The sequence below is a fragment of the Aquila chrysaetos genome, chromosome 1 (genome assembly GCF_900496995.4).
Source record: "Aquila chrysaetos chrysaetos chromosome 1, bAquChr1.4, whole genome shotgun sequence".
Taxonomy (NCBI): Eukaryota; Metazoa; Chordata; class Aves; order Accipitriformes; family Accipitridae; genus Aquila; species Aquila chrysaetos.
The window spans coordinates 60,443,457-60,464,036 of record NC_044004.1 but is presented as its reverse complement, the minus strand read 5'-3'; the positions used below and the strand labels follow the sequence as shown (position 1 = coordinate 60,464,036).

At 41.3% G+C, this 20,580-nt stretch overlaps 1 protein-coding gene across 5 annotated transcripts in view; it reads right to left on the bottom strand.

Annotated features, from left to right (window-relative positions):
- The window catches only part of CSGALNACT1 (chondroitin sulfate N-acetylgalactosaminyltransferase 1), a 51,616-nt gene that overhangs the window by 13,897 nt on the left and 17,139 nt on the right, over positions 1–20,580 (bottom strand). For all 5 annotated transcript variants that reach the window (XM_030020148.2, XM_030020142.2, XM_030020132.1 and 2 more), the window contains 2 exons: positions 4,413–4,669; positions 1,813–2,734 (listed from right to left, as the gene is read on the bottom strand). In XM_030020148.2, the coding sequence (XP_029876008.1) occupies positions 1,813–2,446 (634 nt within the window). In that variant the 5' untranslated portion in view covers positions 2,447–2,734; positions 4,413–4,669. The remainder of the gene's footprint in view (positions 1–1,812; positions 2,735–4,412; positions 4,670–20,580) is intronic.

The window sequence follows — 20,580 nt, the reverse complement described above, 5'->3', positions numbered from 1 at the left end:
TCTGCCTTGTTCCCCAAGGACAGCACTGGTACCCAGGCAAAGACCCTTGACTGCATAAAGGCAGGCTCTAAGCAAAAAGGTAACTTTAGTGGAATATTAAGCAATGTATGGCTGGAAACATCTCCTCCTTTCCCCTCACCCTCTCCCCATGAAAGAGCTGGTGCCAAACAGTCATATATGCTTGTTCAGCTCCTATAATAAACAGTAGAAACATATTTTGAAATGATAAACCAAACAACAAACAGAAAGGAGGAGACTGGAAGCACGTAGCTCCATGATGCATTCAAATGCTGGCAGCCAGCAGCACTTCCCAGTTCCCTGCCCATGCCCTGGTCGCATCTCTGAGCAAGAGGAATTTGACTGGTGTGGAGGAAGTGTCTGGACCAGAGGGGAGCCAGGACCTGCCTCAACAAGGTCTCCACAGTCTGAACAACTCATGTCCCTGCTGTGGGAGGCACTTGCCCAACTATTAGGTATATCCCAGCACAGCTTCAGGACCTTACTGTCTCTCAACACCATGACCGCTGGAGAAACATACACAGAGAGTGGAAATGAACAACTGGCCATTGCACAACAGCAATAGTTTGTCCTCATCACATGGAGGATGCATTTTTCTCTGCTCTATTCATAAATATTAGATGAAGAAAACAATCCACAGCAAAATCACTAGTGATTTGGGATAAGCATGGAGGCTTGTGTTCAGCACATTAGAGAAGTCATTCCATGAAAGGTAGGCATCTTACCCACATGGTCTGCAGCACAAACATCTGAAGATGAGGAAAGCAAGTTTCTTCTCCTTACAAAAACCAGGTAGGTCCGCTGTGGATTAAATCTCACTTACAGACAACACTATTGAACAACAAGCAGGGAACATGCCAGTTCCTAGTGAAACTAGGACAGCCATACTAAAAGTAGAAATGTAGCTCTCTTATTGAATGAGAAACAGCCATGAGCCTTTGGAAACAAGATTTGTGAAATCTTGTCTCATACCATGTTTCTGCTGCACATGTTCCTGCCCTCTTAACTCAGAGCTGCTGTGCAGCAGGGGCTAACCTGATATCAACCACAGAGACATCACAGCTCCTGGAATACACCTGGTGGCTCTGCCTGGCTGGGAAAAACCAGCCTGACCGGAAACAAGTAAACACTTTGGATTTGGTGACAGAAGATGTGAAGTAAACACTGATTGCTGTTAAAAGTGGCACTTTAAAAATCCACACTTACTGCCTCAATATTGCATGTGAGGGTAAAGAGTGTTTAGCTCATTTTAGAATCCAATGGCTAAGGTGCACCCCTCCTGGTATAGGAGATACCCTGTAAAGGTTAAGCTTTCCTAGTCATTTGAAGTTATAGGTGATACCAGCTGAGTTACTGAGCTCCTCAGCTGCTGTCCTCAAAACCTGTTTTGCCACTCTGAGTCTGGCAGAGCTGTGCAGGTGGAAATAAGGGTAATGTTGGAGTTTGGATTTTAACTGCAGTTGTCAGTCTTAGCACTGGTAACAGATCTGGGATTGCAGCCTGGTCATTCACTCCTTGCTTTGTCAGTTCTGAGGCAAGTGCATGACTAGAGAGCTGTGAGCACACATCGGTGGTCACTATGAGAGACCGGCAGGCTCTCCTGTCAAAGTCCCATTCCCCAAGAAAGCTGCCATTCTGCAGTTGTGCCTGAGACAGCATTGCTGGGTCACAGCACTAACACCATCCCAGACATCTGTGCTCCGAGATAACGCCGATCTCCCTCAGCAATGCAATCACACCAGAACCCCTTACCAGCACTATGTGGACCTTCTAACCTGCTGTCTGCATACAAACCTTCAACGAAGTCGGAGGCTGTGTATACACGGTGTTTTGCATTGCCTTCCCCCTCTGGATTGTTCAAACTCCCAACAGCTAACTCGATCACCTCTATCAACTCATCTCGCTTATCCTTCCTTACAGGTTTCTCTTCTGGGTGGCGCGTCAGCCCTGTCTCCAGTTGGTACACCTTCTGCAGGGTAAAGCTCTCAAAGGGCACGGCTGCATACTCCGTGGACAGCTTAACTCCACTGTGCACCTCTGCTTTGTCTATTTGGGAATGGAGGAAAGCCAGCAGGTTAGCCTGGGCCTTCTCTGGGTTACTGTGGTCAAGCTGAATGTCCAAGGGGTCTGGGTACTGGTCCTGCATGTTCTTAAGCTGCTCGCTCCTGCCCTGGAGTTCGGCCTTCAGCTGGGCAATTTGTTTCTTCAAGCTGATGATGTAGTTGCGGTGTTGCTCTTCTCGCTCTTGCAGAATGGCTTCATATCCCTCCTTTGCAGTTGGACTGTGCACCCTGGGCAAGGCAAGCTGCTGGCTATCACTCTTGGGTGTGCAAGCCAACATATAAACAATAGACACCAAGCAACAGGCCACCACCAGCAGGCCTACAAGTCGGGGGAGAAACAGAATAAATCCTCGTCGGAGCATCATGTCTCAAAAAGCAGAGTCTAACCCCACACATGCAACAGTTCTTAGGTCCATGCAGTGCCACAGAGGCCCCTGGACTTGGAGTACTCTTACACAGATGCATGTATGTGCAGGAACTGGCTTGTCAGCTCTCTTAAAATGTGTGCTCTGCCTCTATATTGGGCGCTCTCTGGTGTTTACCCAGCAGGATCAAAAGACAAGCTGTGAAGCAGACAGGACACCTCCTGATCCTCATGGCAACACCTACGCTGCTGCAATGTGATCAGCATGTGGCTGATGGAGCCTGAGGACCTGAAAGACAAATGACAAGGACAGTCATTCAGGCACGTTAGAATCTGGTCATTCAGTCCAGACCATTGAGAGTGTTCTAAGAATTTACCTCATTTCTCAACCACTCTGGCAGATCTCAGAGCTGTGAAGTGCTTGTGCTAAGACTCAAAAGGTGCCAAGACCCTTACGCGGGAAATCCTGTATGCATGCGTTTAAATTTAATAACATGACTTGGCCCATTGCCAATGAAAAATTAGTCCAGGCCTCAAAGTCTGCCATGCTTTAGAAATATTAGGTAGTCATCATCTGTTACTTTCTGGTGAGATGTTACGGTGCTCAGTTCATCCAAGCAATGATGGCCCTCCAAGTGTTCTCAACTCTTACAGCACTCAAATTTTGAAGGCAGTCAGTCCCACAGCTACTGCATACATTTCAGCTTCCAGGCAGTTTTTCCAAAACACCAGGTGGCAAATGTGGTCCCATTTGAACATATGAAGCCTGACCTGGAGCAGAAATTTGATAACCAAGAAACTAGAAACTGTTATCCAGGCCAATTGCTGCAAGTAACGTTGTTTGACATACCCTACCAGATGCTCCCATAAAACCCAAAGAACTAGGGACAGGATTTTTTTCAGGAGCATTCAGACCAAATCTTACTCAAAATCAGGGGAAGCTTTGTTTCCATCTAGGAGGCTGTCATCATTGCACACTATGTTATCATTTTAAGGCCCTCTTCTGTTTCACGTAACGTTATAAAAAGTCTTGCAACAGTGTACAGTACTACTGTGTTTTCCACATATGCTCTCTGCCCAGGAGTGAAGACCACAGAGAAGGTTTAGGGAAAGCTGGCTTAGGTATTTTTTAAAATAAGAGAAAACTGTGAACGTTATCATTTTTAGTAAGACATCCTCAAGTATACTTAGAAACAGGAAAGAAAAATTAGATGACTGAACATGAATATTGATCTAGCTGTAAGCTATATTAAAACAATTGTGCTGAGAACACTACCAGTGGGATTTTCAAAATCCCTCAGTTTTGGCCCAAATCCATGCCAGTGCAAGGAACTTCATCATTTACTCAGCTGACAGTTGACTTAGGCCAAGGCTGAGTAACATCCTAGATTACACTGTGACACTGCATTGTTAGACTCAAACACAATCAAATTAACCCCTTGACGCTCTTCCCTTGCATGCATGCATGACATTATGACACTGCTTTTGATAATAGAGATTCATAGTCCTTTTAGTCATACATCCTTGCTGGCAGACCCTTAAGTAAAAACAATTTATCTAAGAATAAGAGTTTCAGAGTTATTTGCAGTTATTTCTAGTCTTGAGTCAAAGTCTTCTGTAGGACTTTTTATCAACTGCTACATGACTTCCCCCCCTGTGTCTTGATTGACTATTACTCTATACACAGCAGTTATGCAGAGATATTTCTGATCTTTGAACTGTTATCAATATTTTATCAGTCTGCAGAGCTTCTAGAAAAAAACCCAACACTTTTTAAGTAGGAAGTGAGGGGGCTAGAGTGAGCTATAAAAATACTACTGTATTTTTCTCAAAGTAATGCTGAATGGCTATTATAGTATTTATAGGAGTCTCCAGAAAATGTCAGCATTTTCAAAGGAAAATCTGTTGATGTTGAAGAAAATATTCAAGCAGCAGGAAAAAGGACAGGATGAAGTTGGCACCCTTACCTTTTTGCTGTGATCTTCTCTTTGGAACATCTTGGTCTGCTACAGCTACTTCTCAGCTTGCCACAATCATCTCCTGTTTATCTCCCTTCTTATGCCCTTCCCAGAAAATGTGTGTACTACAAAAAGCACTGTCAACCTCAGAACACCTCTTCATTGCTTTCATATTCGCCAGCTGCCTACATCTTCAGTCTGTCTCCTGTGTGGTGAAAGGCTGTAGTGGAGACGATTCCTATGGATGCACTATAAAAGCTGGCCTCCTGCAATGTAAAGGAGCTTGTCAAAGCAGAGAAAATTAATCCGGGCTTTTCTACCTCTACAACAGATCTGGTTAGAAGACTGCAAGAAGGTAGTGTGCAGTGAGACAGGGTCAGGAAGTGGTAAGATGTAGTACATAAAACACTGCTGTGCTTGTATGCTTCACTTCACACAATTAGTCCATTGACTGAATTGGCAGAAGCTGAACATCACTGAAAGGATTAGTTGTGCTAACACGGTATAAACTGAAATTACATCTCAATGGCTTAGACAAACACACAATTTCATTTCTATAAGCAGCAACAGATTCAAGTTTTGGGTAAAGAGCTGTTCAATGTTGACCTTAAAATATATGTGTGTATATATAGCTATCTTCACTAAAACACCCTGTGTCTCTCTTCAGGGTACTCTTTCTTTCCTATCTAGTTTTCTGGTTTGAAATCTCACCCATCAAAGATGCATCTTTAAAAACACTTCAGGACAGTAAATTAACTGAGCTACTTTGTCCTTTCAACCACAATTCTCATGACAAGAAATTCAGGTCACAGGGATTTCCACGTTCTTCATGGGGATTTTACCATCACGACTGGAGGCATCCTGACAACAAACACTCATTACTTGCCCTCTGTTGCTAGATCTGTCTTATTAAATTGTACTGGTGGCTTCAGTGGCATTGCCTTACAGTGACTGACATTTAAATATACAGCTGTTACTGTACTACTATCTCATGGGCATGCTTGTGAAAGCAGTCTCAATCCATGTCAGTGCCAAAAAAAGCAGATTACTTTAAGTCAACACTGAAGGTGGTCATGGCTAAGGCATCTCAGCTGCACAGACAGTACCAGAAAGCTAGGGATGGTAACTCCTCCTAACAACCGTTCTGTTGATTTCACCAGACCTACACAGTTTCACACCAACTGAGAGAGCCTGAGATGAAGGGGAGACAAACTGAAATGTCAGGTTTTTCCAGGAACTGACAAAAACACCTCTGTATTTCACAGCAGTCAGCTGCATCAAGTAGTAGTAGTCTATTTGCAAAGAGAAGCTTTAACGAATACGCAGTGGTTAGTCTGATAGCCAAGGAAAAGAACACTAATTCTAAAAAAGCCTCTGCTTGCAGAAACATCTTCAACCCCAGCTCGACCTGCTAGCCCAGCCAGAGGTCAGCCCAGCTCACAGAGGTGCTTTTCACATGTTTTCAGGGAGCCTGAGCCCAAAAATGATCTAAACACAGAAACAAGTTCTGTCATCACTGTAAGCACTGTGTAAACAGCTCTGCACAGTGGAGGGTGCTGCACCCAGTCATTGGGAGTGGCAAAATTTAAGAAAGTTGGTTTGTTTGAAATTTTGGATGCTATGCACCCACCACAGTTACTCACCAGCATCTGGATTTTTAATGGACTGTAGAGATACAGGAAATTTATCTCTGCACAGAAAAGACAACATATTTCAAGCCTGAATTTTTGACTCCCAAAAACCAAACTGAGAATTTGTGCAGAAGAAAGGGACTCAGAACAATATATCTCTGTCTATGTATCTCCCCTCTGAGCTCCACACTCCCCTTGCTCTTCAAGTTGAGGACAGATATGGATGGCAAAAGAACAGTCACGTTTGCAGAAGCAGTGATCCCTCAGCACATATGGCATGGGCAATGCCAAATAATTCCATGTTTTCAAGTACTTTCTGCCACAGTTTATTGCAGGTGTAACTCAGACTGCAACTACCATTTTAGCTCAGAAAACTTTTTGAAATTCCTTTTTTTCTTTTTTCTTTTTTTTTTTTAATAGATGCAGTGAATGGCAGAAGCTGCAATTAGTTTTCATGTAGGTATTTGAAACATCTTCACTGAACAGCAGCACATGTCGCAGTGAGATTTCACCAGAATTATATTAATCTCCAAAATGAGCTGCGGGGAGGAGGAAACAGATGTTTCACCCACACTTTAAGTGCCTTACAAAAAAAAAAAAAAGACATTCTGCAGCCACTTGGCATTTGGCTTGAACTTTTTAATTGCAAGGACTGTGCATAGCACTGCAGACAAATTAGTTTGCTTTAAATGTTAGGGACAAGATTTTGCCCCCTTACTACCCTGATAGAAATTCAAGCTACTCAGCAGAATGGGACATGTCACAGGGATTAAAATCTAGTCTCACACAAGTATTTAAGGTGCATGTGGAGGGAAGGCAAAAAGGAGTTGTTTCTCCTTAATGCCAAATCATGATTTCTCAACTACTTCTCAGCCCCGTTCATCTGCCCAGGGCTGAATTAAACAAAAGGCTGAATACAGAAAAGAACCTGTCTGATTGACTGAGCGCACCTTCATAGCCTTCCTGTATTGTCCCCTGTTAAAAACCACACCACTGCTCCCTCTTGGGTTGACACTCACACATCCCAAACAAACCTCTTAAAATCCTAACATCTGGTCTGCAATTGATAGAGCACTTGAAACAGAAATAAAGGATTGTTAAGAAATAGTGTCCACAATCAAAATGCTAAATGCCAATACTTGAAACAGTAGACAACTTACTGTAATAATCTTAACTTCCTAACCTTTGATTCCAGAGTCATCTTCAACAGAAAATCTTACTTTCATTGCCACATGTACTCTCAAAGAGAAAAGTCTCAGTATCTAACCCTGCCCACGGAAAGACAATTACACTGTTCCCCTCTATAATTACAATTACAAGCTGATCATCTTGCAAGTAGGTTACAACAACTATTAGAAGCAGTCTTAAACAAAACAAGAAACCCTCAAAAGCATTATCGTTCCTGGAAATACTATGTTTTCTTCTTGTGAGGGAACTGAGAAGTGGCTGATTTTACATTCAAGATACTGCTATAGGCTTCTCACTCTGAAAGTTACAAAACCAATGCAGAAGTTAAAACTTTTCCCTTCGTTAGTACTCTGGACCCCAGTGCTGCTAATTTAATTGTTTGCCTCTTACCAAGGTAAATGAGTAACTTTACTTAACAGCACCGTTCACCATGCCACTTGAGCTGAGTTCTGAAGTCCATGTGTACTTGTGTTAGACCATCCGCTTACACGTGGTCTCAATGCTTGTGGAGGTGACTTTTCCAATGACAGTCCAGAACAGAAATCAAGAGGCATTCTGAAAGCCTTCTGTTGTTATATGCAGTAAACATGCCAGTCATTTCAGCTTTTACAGGAGTCATTGTTTCTATTACAGTAGAAATCCAGTAATAATTATTTTTTTTACAATATCATTATTACTATGAAAAAAAAGGAGTTATTTTTAAAAAAAGGAGTTACACACTTAAAAGGAGTATTGGGGTCCCTTTGTCCTCCCAGTGCATACACATTCTGTGTGGGGGTGTATCAATGTGGATACACTCACAAGAGTGAAAGCACCATTGCTTTCCACTCTCCACTGTAAATCAAACTAGTTTTAAAGTAAAAAACCCACAGAAGTTAATCATCAATTAAGTTCTAACTACATCTGAAAAGAATGAATGTAACATCTAAAATTACCTCCACACACCATTAAAGTCATTGTTTATTACAAAAAAGAACTATTACTTTAAGTAACTGCAACAACACTCCCAGAACTGCTTTCTCTCCCCCAGAACAATGTTGTCTGTGAAAGACTTGGCAGATTTCCACAAATCAATAACCAGCAATTGCAGGAGTCTGTATTAGTAATGTTATTTTTTGTATGAGACACTCAGATTTCCACCTTACAACCACAACACACTACCCCTCTCTGTTAAACACACTGACTGGTAGGTATATAAACCTGCACATCCTCAGTACAATTGTTAGTTGGAGTACTATAGGACACCTCCAGCAGGCTATGTGACAGATGCATGCCCTGTCAAGCTCCAAAGAGAAAATGCAGAGAAGAGATGACAAGCATGCACTGCTGCTTCAAAGATGCTGTGCCTCACAAAGACCGACTCCATGCTACCGCAGGAAAGAAATGCCCATGCTTTTCCCTAAATGACCATTTCTCATTAGCAAGCTCTGATCTGAAGTTTTAAGAATGCAGTTGCTCCAAAAGTGTTTTGAACTTTGCTAAAATGGAGATGAAATACATGCATTTTTGTTGACCTGGAGTACAGCCCGGTCTTTTAGGAGTAAATTAACAAACCATCACAGTTGCCAGTCCTAAAAATTAATGGTTGGGCTGGACAGCTGGGATGTCCAACTTAGCTGGAAGACCGGCACCTTCTGAATATGACCTTCAATTTAATTTCATTTAGGTAAGCGCCATCTCTGTTTTGTAGGTGTGTCAGAGGAGTATTTTTCTCCAATCACGTGACATTGCAACAGCCCTATACAACATCAAGGATAACAGCATGCTAACTGAGAACAGTTTCTTTTTGCAGGAAACTAGCTAACAAAAAGAAGGGCAAGCTACAGCCAGGGAACAGCTAAAAGATACTACCCTACTACTTCATTTTAAGATCTAATTCAACTACTGCTCTGCATATAGAGGGCTTCCAGAAAGACTAAACTCAGTTTTAACCTAACACCAAGCTATACCAGCTTCTGAAACGGCTCAGAGAGTCAGCATAGTAAGATGGATAGAACACAAAATCCTTTAGTATTTCCTGATTAAAACAAATAATAGGATAAATTTTGCTTATCCGTTTAAGTCTGGACCTGGAAAAAATGGTGTTACTTCACTTTGAAATGTTTACACATGCACACTCAGTGATTTACACAAGCAAAAGAAAACTGCCTCCCACCACAGGAATGAACAGTCATTCCTTTTAAGGATGAAGATGACCACAGCCTTACAAAAGTAGCTCAGGTCAGCAGCAGCAAGGCCTGTAAAAATGAAGGGATCTACAGCTATGTAGGGACACTATGAATCCTTGTGGGCTTAGACCCATCTCTTCATCGTTGTGCCACATGATTGTTACTTAAAATATTTTTTTTACAAAATACCTACTAATGTCACTTTATGCCAGGAGCCCTAAGGATTCTGCCAGATGTACATCACATAGTACCACAGCCAGTCTTCTGATGAAATCTGGAGCCCAGTGCATGCGCACAGACCAGTGACATAGGTCATGAATCAGTGAAGGGTTTAGCACATACCTAATTAAGCAGGAAAGTCATTTATCCACTGATAAAAATGTTGAAACATGCACAACTAAGTTGTGTTCAGAAAAAGGACAACCTAGTTAGGCTGACCTGCAGACTGGAAAGCAGTGTGTGTCACAGTATTTATTTAGGACTGCTTTAGTCAGGGCTACATAAGCACTCGTGTTTAGCTGCCATCAGACCAGCCTTTCAGCTGCACCTGCAAACTGCAAGGAAAGCCCACCGCTTTGAGAAAAGCTGTTAGGTGATAAAGTGTAGTAACAGTGACTTAAAGTCCCTATCCCATCAAAGTCCTTGTAAGGTAGCCATATAGTTTTAAGATGTTTGAACAATCCAGTCTGACCTGGAGATTCCCTCCTCCTTTCCTTGCCAGAAATCCCCTGGTACAGCTAGAATCCCCTGTACCAAGCTAGATGGTGGACTTGAACTTCATTAACTCCAGCAGAGTTGACAGCAGAGGACATTTCCTCCCTCCTGAGTCCAGCATGTGGGAACTGAGGAGAGACATCTGGCTCCCACAAGTGTAATGTTATATTCTCATGGTAATGCAGAGCCCTACATTTTGTGCTCCATGTACTTCAAATGAAATTTGCTGGGTAGTGTGGTGTCAAGACAGTGCTTCAAATAAAATAATTAAGAGTAAAGGGGACAAGAGAAAAAACATCTTGGCTGACAAGATGTAAGGGGTTTGGTATGTTATCTAGGCTGAGCAAGAATTATCAGGATAGGGACTAATATTGCTGACCAAGACTACTGTTCAGCTATGGTTTACATTACAAAAGAAAATCAAGTTTCAGACTACAAACTAATAACCAGGAAGCCAGAAAATAACTGCAACCTGGTTCAGTATTGAGACAGGTTCCACACACAGCTCTAAAACACACAGCATTAACAGCTCTCATAGCTCACGTACCAACCCCCAAGCTCTGATCTGCATTTCCCTATCAGTCTGGTCAGTACTGATCGACAGGAAGAGGCCAGTCCTCTGACTCAGCCCCCATTTCCTTCCTCCTCCAGGTGAGCGCTTACTATGAAAAACCATGTGCCGCAGAGTCCCATTTAGTTCATCACCACTGTTTTGATATGTGGTTTTGGTCAAAGACCTAGCATTTCCTTGCTATATCAGAAAAGAGTCTCCTAGCAATTCTTCGAAAAGCCCAAGTTTTCTTAGTTGTTTCAGTAAAACAGTTTGTCTCTTTCTAGAGAAAGTTTCCAAATATCTTTTTCATTTTTTTGTTTGAGGCTCACATAATATTTGAATCTCATCGACTTCACCTTCATCATTAAACTAGCCAATTCTTTATTATGGGAACTTGAAAAGATAAATCACAGCAAAGTCTCTGCAGAAAAGGTCCAGGCAGAGGGAAAAAAGAAAGGAAGGCTTTCTATATTTAATATTGTACAGTCTATCTACTTCACCATGAAATTCTTCTTCCAAAAAGGAATTGGAAAAAACCTGAAGACAACCAAAAATTAAAGAACTATCTTGCAAAACACAGCTATCTACAAAGTTTTATTTAGGTCAATTGATTTCAACAGAATGAAGATGTTTATCTTTGTATGATACTTTATGACTCATATGGATTTATTTTTAAATAAAATATTTCAATAGGTTGAGAATATCTACTTTGTTTTAAGTTAACAAATCACAGTGCTTCAACTTTCCATTTCATGTCAAGTTTTGTGGGTTTCTTTGAAAATGCCAGAACACAGAGGCCCACAGAAAACATTGCTGTTGGTCAAACAGCTGTAAGAGAAAAAAAAAATTTTTTTAATTTTATGAAAAATGTCATCACATTTCTATATCCTTTTTCAAGTGTTAATGAGACACCTGCTCACAGTTACTTCAGTTTCTAAGATTTTATCTCTGATCCTCAAATCGTATTGAAAATGGGATCTATGCTTTCAATTTCTTCATAAAATACATCAATTCAAACAAGTAGTCTGATATACTAATTTATAGCCATAAAGATAATTTAAGTTCTCATTGGTCATCAAGACATTTCAGTTTCCTCACTGAACTCTGTTGGTATCTGGGATTAAAACTGTAGTTTATTTTGGAGATTTTAATTGCAGTTACTGCATAGTTGTCAATATGTCTTAAAAACCAGCCATTCAGCTAGAAACGTGTTAAATGTTAACAGTTCACACAAGAGGCATCCTGGTTCTCTAACACAGAGCTGATTCATGACATAAGTAAAACCAGTTTCCCTTGCCAGTAAAAGCTATCTTTTTCCCCCCCTTTGTTATACAGAAGTACACCCCACAGTCAGGTCAGCATTTCCTGAAAGGTTCCAAAGAGCCCATCTCTTAAAACAACAACTTCAGGCTTCAATCAGAAGCAAAGCACATTTCATGCAAAGTTATGAAATAACACACACAATATGAACTTACACTATAACATTTTTTTCTCATTGTACCACAAAGGTATCTGGCTTGGTTTGATTTAACAAGTCACGTATCAAAGTTGATGCAAACCCAACTTCTGGTTTTTTTTAAGGATAGTTCATCTTTTTAAAGAAAACAGTTTCCTGAAATTAGGTGCATTTATAAAGCTTTTCAGAAAACAGAAAAAAAAAAAAAGTATAATTCACATAACCTACCAGTGTCTTTGAAGAAAAGAGATTTCCTTATGAAATGAAGCTTCATGCTACTGAGTCTTTGTTTCTGTTCATATGGAAACCTGCCTGCAAATGATAGCGTTTTCTATTTTAACAAAGATTGGCTAGAATGTGTGCTGGCACAACTGCGTAAGCTAATGAAATAAAAAGAAGCAATTGCTGCTGTGCCTTTACAGATTTCTCCCTTCCTGTCATTTTAATACACAGTTTTCTGTAGAATATTAAAATCATAGCTTTTTCAATAAGAACCCAGGGCAGTTTAACTCAGAGGAAGATATTCCCATCCCCAAGCCAAAGTCCTCTAGTCTGCCTGTTTTCTAAGTTGTGGAAAAGGAAATGCATCTGTTTTCTGTAGTCTCTTACAAGTGTACATTGTCCCATCAACTTCTCTGAAGGGTTTACTGTAATCGTGCAATGCATTCTGGATTACAGGTCTAAATATTTAAAGTCCTTATACTAATAACTGATTACTCCTATTGATTTCATTGTTAATAAGCTACAACACTCAGCTGAAGAGTAGATATGAATAAAGTTTCTGCAATCTCACATGTCAGAGATGGAAATCCTGTCACACAGGTGAAATACCTGAAGCATTCCATATAAACTGGGAGACCTATATTTCTTTTATCATTACACCTCCACCAGCTTCTTTCTGTATATTGTTCTATTATCACAGAACTAGTTCAACAAGGGCTATTAGAACCAGCAACGAAATGTCTCGCTACAAGTATTTCAATGGTCCCTAAAAGAATAATGTTCTGCTACTGATAGGAAAGCATCTCCTTTTCCTAGCTGTAGTCAATTTGACAGGCACAGGTTTCCAGAACTGCCATCTTAACAAACAACAAGAGAATTTAACACTTTCTTGCCTAAAAGAGGAAGGAAAGCACTGTTGGTGGAAGATATTAGTTGGAAAACACCAGCTGAAAGATCCTATAGGAAAGAATGATATATGAGCAAATGGTGTCAGTGTATGGACGTGGAACAAGTGAAAAAAGGCAACTCATACCTACTTTAAACAAAACTCCCATTGAAAGAGAATTTTTAAGTGCTAGGCAAGAGCATGTACAGGGGGTTGTGGTGGTTGAATTCTCTCCTCTGGTATGTACCTTTGACAGCAAACTCGTCTTGACTTTGTATTGAAAGCATGACAAAAAACTCATGAGTAAAATCGGTGAAGCTGAGGGAAATCCCTGTGTTTTTAAAGGAAAATATAGGTAAAGAGAAGTTGCTTGACAGAGCAGATCAGATCAGCCATCCATTTAATGGTCTACATTGCCTCTTGCAGAGGATATCAAGTGCTTTGGAAGGTGAGAAAAAATCTTGTATAGCAGAGAAATATTTCTAACCTTTGTAATTCTGATGAGCAACCTACTCCCTAAGCATAAGTTTGTATTTTATAACAGACATGCACAAGAAACAATTCTACTATTTGGGAAATGTTACATTCTTCATTACTCCTCTGGATTTTTAACACAATTTTGATCCTCCACTGCTTCAAAATTGGTATTCTTCCATCTCCTCCCTTGTCAGAGAAGCCACACACTTCTAGCTGTTCAGGTACTGGTTTTAGCTACTTCTGAAAGAGAACAACCATTTCTAACAACTACTCTTCTTGATTAGTACTTCAGTCAGTTCTGTTGAGTTGCAGTCAAAAGACAGATAACCCCACTGGGACAAGTATACAATCATAGGCAGAACTCCCCCTTGTTTACTCTAAGAGACATGCACGCTGAGACATCTACTCACATTACCTAAGGTCAGGCTCCTGCACTTAGTTCCTGAATTATCTCCCTGACTCCATCTACCCACAGCAAGAACCACATTCCTGCTGGGAGACCAGGGACTTTACCTGGCTAATTTAACCATCTAGTCTGTCAGATGCCTACAGATGGCTGGGGCTAATGCTCCCACAGACCGCCTGTTTCACATGATTATTTCACTGAAGAGCTATGCGTAAGCATCATCACACTAAGCCAACTAACTTATTTTACATCATTACACTGTATTCATTACTGCAGGAGACCACAGCTCAACAGAGGGAAGTGCCAGGAAGTGGGAAAACTGAAAATTTTGACACACTGACTTGCCTCCTGTAAGACTAGTCCACTGTCCTACTGTTTATTCATTTTATTTCTGACTTCAGCCACTTGTACAGGATTACTGGACATCATGCAACCTGTGCAGTGCAACAGTACAGTACGTCTCCACTAAGTCCAACACACCCAAGATGCTCTCAGCAGCAAAGAGAAAGAATATAACGAAACCCACATATTCTTGACCTCTCCTTTGGTTTTATACACCTGCTTCTGCTTTATCCCAGATATTCTACCTCAAAATGTATAGTTGACTCGAAATATAAGAAATGCAAGAACCAGGCACCAATCTGAGTTAACAAGCTGCTTGCTAGCTGAGGAGTCATGCATACATCCATTATTACAGGTCTAAAAATAGCAATCCTTTGAGAAGCTGTTAGAACAGCAAAATGTGGCATATGGATAAAAGTAAGCTGTGGATAAAAGAAAAAGATTGTGAGAATCTATTGCAAACAGATGGTTAAATAAATAAAGCCATTTCGTCCCAACTTTGAGTAGCAAATATTGCCATCGTTATCAGTGATGTCAGAGTCAGCTGCTCCACGGGAGGTCTCACTGCATGCATTCCCTTCAGAAAGGCCAGGCTCCCAGGCAGTGAGGGCTGCTCCAGATGAAAGCTAGGCAGATTCCTAGCACTCTTTGAGTGTCCTTTAATTCTTCTTTCTACACATTTTGTATCTCTATATGGTATAACCCTCTCCAGAACAATCATGTTCCTTACTGTTCAACACTTTGCACAGTGGAAGTCAGGCCCAGCTGGGCCCCCAGTGAACCTATTGTGACAGCAAGGCATCAAATAGCAGATAGTGGCCCATTGCTTCTTCATTCTCTCTAACAGACACACAGGTCATTTCAGAGGCCCTAGAAGAACCAGCCAGGCTGGTCTACTGAAACAACATATTAATGCTGGCATTCAGCCCAGAAACTTTAAATATGGTACAAACTATGGCTCCAGCCCAGAGGAAAAAGAGTAAGAAAACAGTAATACCCTGAAATGAGGACTCCTCCGGAATCTCGTCTTAGCCTGCAAAATTAGGAGCCTGAAACTAAATACTGTGCACATATTGCAGCTACACAGCAAGGTTCCTCAGCTGTTGGCAGATCTGGAATTTCACATGAATCTGTCACACAGGTGCAGAAAGAAGGAATCTGAGGAGCAGATGTGAGGCAAATACCTTGGTCAGGATCTCACAGCATCATTTTGCATTTCCTTCTTTTAAGAGTGCACACCCTCAGGATCACTATTTTGATGTGTGCACCCTTTGCTGGGTGGAGGCTCTACCCACTCCTTGACTTCCAGAGGAGATGCCCCCTGAAATTCACTCCCTCCAGGCACACTCTCCTTTGTAAGTGGGAAACTGTGGTTTAAGGAGTACAGCTACAGACAAAAACCCCAGGCTGCAGTTATAGGATAGGCCCTTCTATATCCATTAGCACAGGAAAAAAATTCACAGTCTAAAGGGAGACAAGAGGAGCAGCTGAGAAGCAGCTTCCTCAGATTCTGAACTGTACATGGAGGTCCCTTTAGATATGGGTCCCTAATATCCAGCAAAAGGGAGGCAAAAGTAAAGACAACTCACTGTAATGGGTAGGAAGACTTGCTTTTAGGCAGCCTCCTTTTCCAGAGTAATTCAAGCTAAGAGTCATTCCCTGAGAACACACTCCTCTAGACTCATGCAATAGAGCATTTCTTAGCAGCATGCTTTATGGTCTGCAAAGATATAAACAAAGTTTCAGCCACTCATGCTCCGAAGCACTGGCAAAACACAGCCCTCCCTCAGCCCAAATTCATACTTTGGCACAATGCCACAGAATGCAGGCTATATTCATTAGACAGGTTGATTCTCAGGCTTCATCCATTTCAGCCTACAAAGCTGTCAAAAAATCACAAAATGACCAGAAAATGCTTCCACCACACCCACGGAAGACAGCCCAGCTTGTTCAGTTTAAAAACTTTTTACACCAAAAGCGTGTGATTTTAAAGACCCCAGCATGCCTGTTTCCTGATGTTATAAACACCTGATCAATCTCAGCTGGGAAACACTGTATCCATCACTGGGAACACTGAGAAAGCTTTCTAAAGGACACACCATTTTTTTCACCAGTTGTCCTGGTTTCAGTTAGGATAGAGTTAATTTTCTTTCTAGTGGCTGGTATAGTGCTATATTTTGGGTTCAGTTTGAGAAGAACATTGATAACACACTGATGTTTTCAGTTGTTGTCAAGTAATGTTTAGACTAAGTCAAGGATTTTTGAGCTTCTCATGCCCAGCCAGCAAGAAGGCTGGAAGGGCACAAGAAGTTGGGAGGGGACACAGCCAGGGCAGCTGACCCAAACTGGCCAAAGGGGTATTCCATACCATGTGACATCATGTCCAGTATATAAACTGGGGGGAGTTGGCCTGGGGGGGTGGCTCGGGAACTAACTGGGCACCAGTTGGCAGGTGGTGAGCAATTGCATTGTGCATCACTTGTTTTGTATATTCCAATTATTTTATTATTATTATTGTCATTTTATTATTGTTATTATCATTATTAGTTTCTTCCTTTCTGTTCTATTAAACTGTTCTTATCTCAACCCACAAGTTTTACCTTTTTTTTTCCCCGATTCTCTCCCCCACCCCACTGGGGGGTGGCAGGGCGTGAGTGAGTGGCTGAGTGGTGCTTAGCTACCAGCTGGGATTAAACCATGACACCAGTGTAGCCATTATGTAACTAGATGAGGTTTTTCATACAACTAAAACACTGCACAGTCAGGCTACTTGAAACAAAGGACTTCCTAAAAGGAGATGGTGTACTGTGAAAGCTGAGCTAGAATTTGCATTTCATTAGAGAGAGACATGGAAACATGTAACAAAAAAACCCCTCATCCCACAAAAAGGATATTACTGGGATGGTCACTGGAAATTTTTTTCCTTTGGAAAAGGGAAATTCTCCAAGGAGTTAAGGCAATGATGACATGATACTAGAAGAGGAACACTTGTAACAGGTAGCACTAGTTCTACTGCAATAGAAAACCACCAAGGTACACTTCCCTGTGCTGTAGATAAAATATGCTGGACAAAGCACCCCTGTCCCACTATTCAAAGAAACATAACATCAAGAACACAGACACTACAGCTTATTAACACTTGTCAGATAACATGAGGAAGTCACACAGATGACTTCAGTAACTCCTGATAAATCAAAAGAGAAAGAATTTACAAATTATAATTTCCTACTGAAAACAACAGTCAGGTGTTGTAATGGAAAGCAAACCTTTTCACATTGCTGATTTTATGCCTCCTAGGTAGATTTCAAAGGCACAGCAGAGACAACATGAGAAATATTTCAGAGCCTTACAGCTGGATACATTTAGTTACCCTTTGCTACTTTTTTCCTGCAAACATGCACTCTCTCAATAACTTTTCCCATTTATTTTGGAATGCCATCAATCTAATCAGGCATCAGGACACTTTGGATTTGTCTTATTTCCCAAATCACTTGGAGGAAAAAATACAGAGAGTACTTATGTATGAGCTAAATGGAAAAATTACATTATTACTAATGTCATAAATATTTACCATAAAGTTTTAGTTTCATTTTAAAGGAAAAAATTACTGAGGTTGTTTCCAAAGCTTAGAACAGTATTAACTGCTGAATCTCAATCTGTTTTTCTGCCACTGATTCTTTGCAAAGTATTGTGTCAGTCCAAAACATCAATACAGTAGTAGTAACAGCTATTAATGAACATTGCAAGTAGACCATCTGGCAAGATGCCACAGCCAGGAGCCATTATTTAGACCAGTCCATGCCCTAACTTCATTGAAAGTTACAATAACCATTTGTTTTCCTCCTTAATTCATCTATTCAATCTCAAAATATCAAATCCCTTTGATTAGCTCAACACATACGCTGTAACAGAACATTTGAAAGCAGCTTCAAAGAACACCAACTTGCTTTGTGCCTTTGCATCACGTGTGCATGGTCACTAAAGAACAGAAACACAAACTTTAAAATTCATTACCAAGCCTATGCCATTTAAGCTCAGCAATCAAATTACAAATGTTGTGTATGCAAGAGGGGAGATATATTGCCTGCCAAGATGACATTTATACTTAAAGTAAACAAGCAGCAGAGCCTAGATTTCCTAATGCAGCAGGCTGTTTACAGGCTCTGATTTTCAGGTGCTGAACACTCAGACTGCATGCATTCAAACAAGCCATACACTTGTGAAAACACAAACCACATGCTCCAACCTGAAACCTTCGTTCTATGAAACAGAAGGGACTGGGTTAAATTGTAGATTGTGCCATCCTCAAGCATTCCTCCGGTCTGGCCATTAGGACTGATATACCCAAGTTAGGGACACAACCCCCTTTGCTTTGCTGAAGGGATGGAAAAACGTGTTTAGGAGGAAGAATTGAGGAGTAAACAAGTGGAGACAAAAGATGAGGACGTTTGTGGGAACCACTTAGAATCACGTTGTTGCTAAAATAACCTTGCAATGTGATGAAACTGGTTGTGAGTAGGCTCGCAGCCACAAAGAGCCACAAAACCTCAACATGGTTTGAAGCAGCTTTGCTGAAGGGAAGGAGCTGTAGCAGCTGGCTTGGATTCTGAAATGTGTTTGGGGAAAAAAAAAACAAACAACCCCCCCCACATGTTCAAGACATACATATCTGCAGAGAACATCAAGAGAGCCTTAGAGAGGCACAACAGGGCCTGGACCAGAACCACACCTCTTCTCATGAAGGAGTGAGTAGTAGACTGGGAGCCTTACTCAGGTGACTCTCTCATTTTCCCTGTGCAGCCTCTATCAGCAAGGGACTCTCAGCTTTTGCTCTTCCCAAAGGCAGGCTGGGTTAGGAAGCTCTTAACACCTCTCTCTCCACCATGTATATTTATCTCAGCAAGTCCCAATGGGCCTGAATCCAGCTACAACCAACTTTCTGGCCACTTGTGACTGTTACGAAATGGAGTGACTCAGCCAAACTACATCAGAAAGAGAACATCTTTTATTTGTTCACACAAACTTAATAAGCCAAGGGAGGAAAAAACCCAAGCGCCAGAAAAGACACGTCCCTACATATCTTAATCTTACAAAGCTTAGCCCTTCTCTCTGACCTTAGGCAGGTGTTGCTGTCTGGCTTTCTGTCTCCCCATACACTTCTGATTGTTCTGCCTCCCTCCCCAGAACCATAGCTCTGTGCTTCAGAGACTCTTAGCCATCTGTCCGGTGATCCAGCTGAATCAAATGTATCAGTGTTTATCAGCATTTCCCCACTTATGTTCCCATTGCCGTGGTGAGCAGCAACAGAGCCTGAAAGATAAGGTCAAAACATAGCCTAGATATCTCCCACAAGCCATCTGGAAGAATTGTTTCCAAAGGAACTCTCTGGCGTGGATTTGCACTTGCTCTGTGACCAAAAGCCAACCTCAACTCAGCACTCTGGACTCCTAACTGAGCTCCTGGGACATCTGGCAACAAGAACCATCCCTAAAAACCTTGAACCCAGATTCCTCTCCAGTTCCTGGAGAGGAACTTCCCAGTTCCATATAGGTTATCAGTGTTACCTCTTTGGTCTGTGTCAGCCTCATTCTGTTTTCTTCCACAGTGTGGGAGTCCAGGTCCCTGCCACATACCTGCACTGCTTTGTCAAGGACCCCAATATCGTTTTATAGGAATCAATTATTATTTTCCATCTTTCAGAAACTTTCCAGCCCATCCTTGCACAAATTACAATGGTAATATATGACAATACATGTTGCATCTGAATATAATATCTGTGAAGATGAAGCAGATCTCTTCCCCAGTTACTATACCACTGAAAATCAAATGTCAGTCTGCATGTCTTGGATTACTCATAGATAATGCAATTAGCATCACAGCACAGTTATGTAAACTGTTAATCAAACATCGAGACAGAGGGAAAAATAGATGTCAAATGAACACTGGAAAGAGACATGAAGTACAGGCTGTCAAGACTGCACATGCTGAAGTGCTGAAGGAAAGATGAAAGTTATTGTGGTAAGTACATCACGATTTAGGCCATCCTAAGAGGGAGGCTATCCACTTGGTGAAAACCTGGACCAATGCAGATGTTCAGCATGAGAGATTGTGTCCTGGAGACAGTTATGAGAACA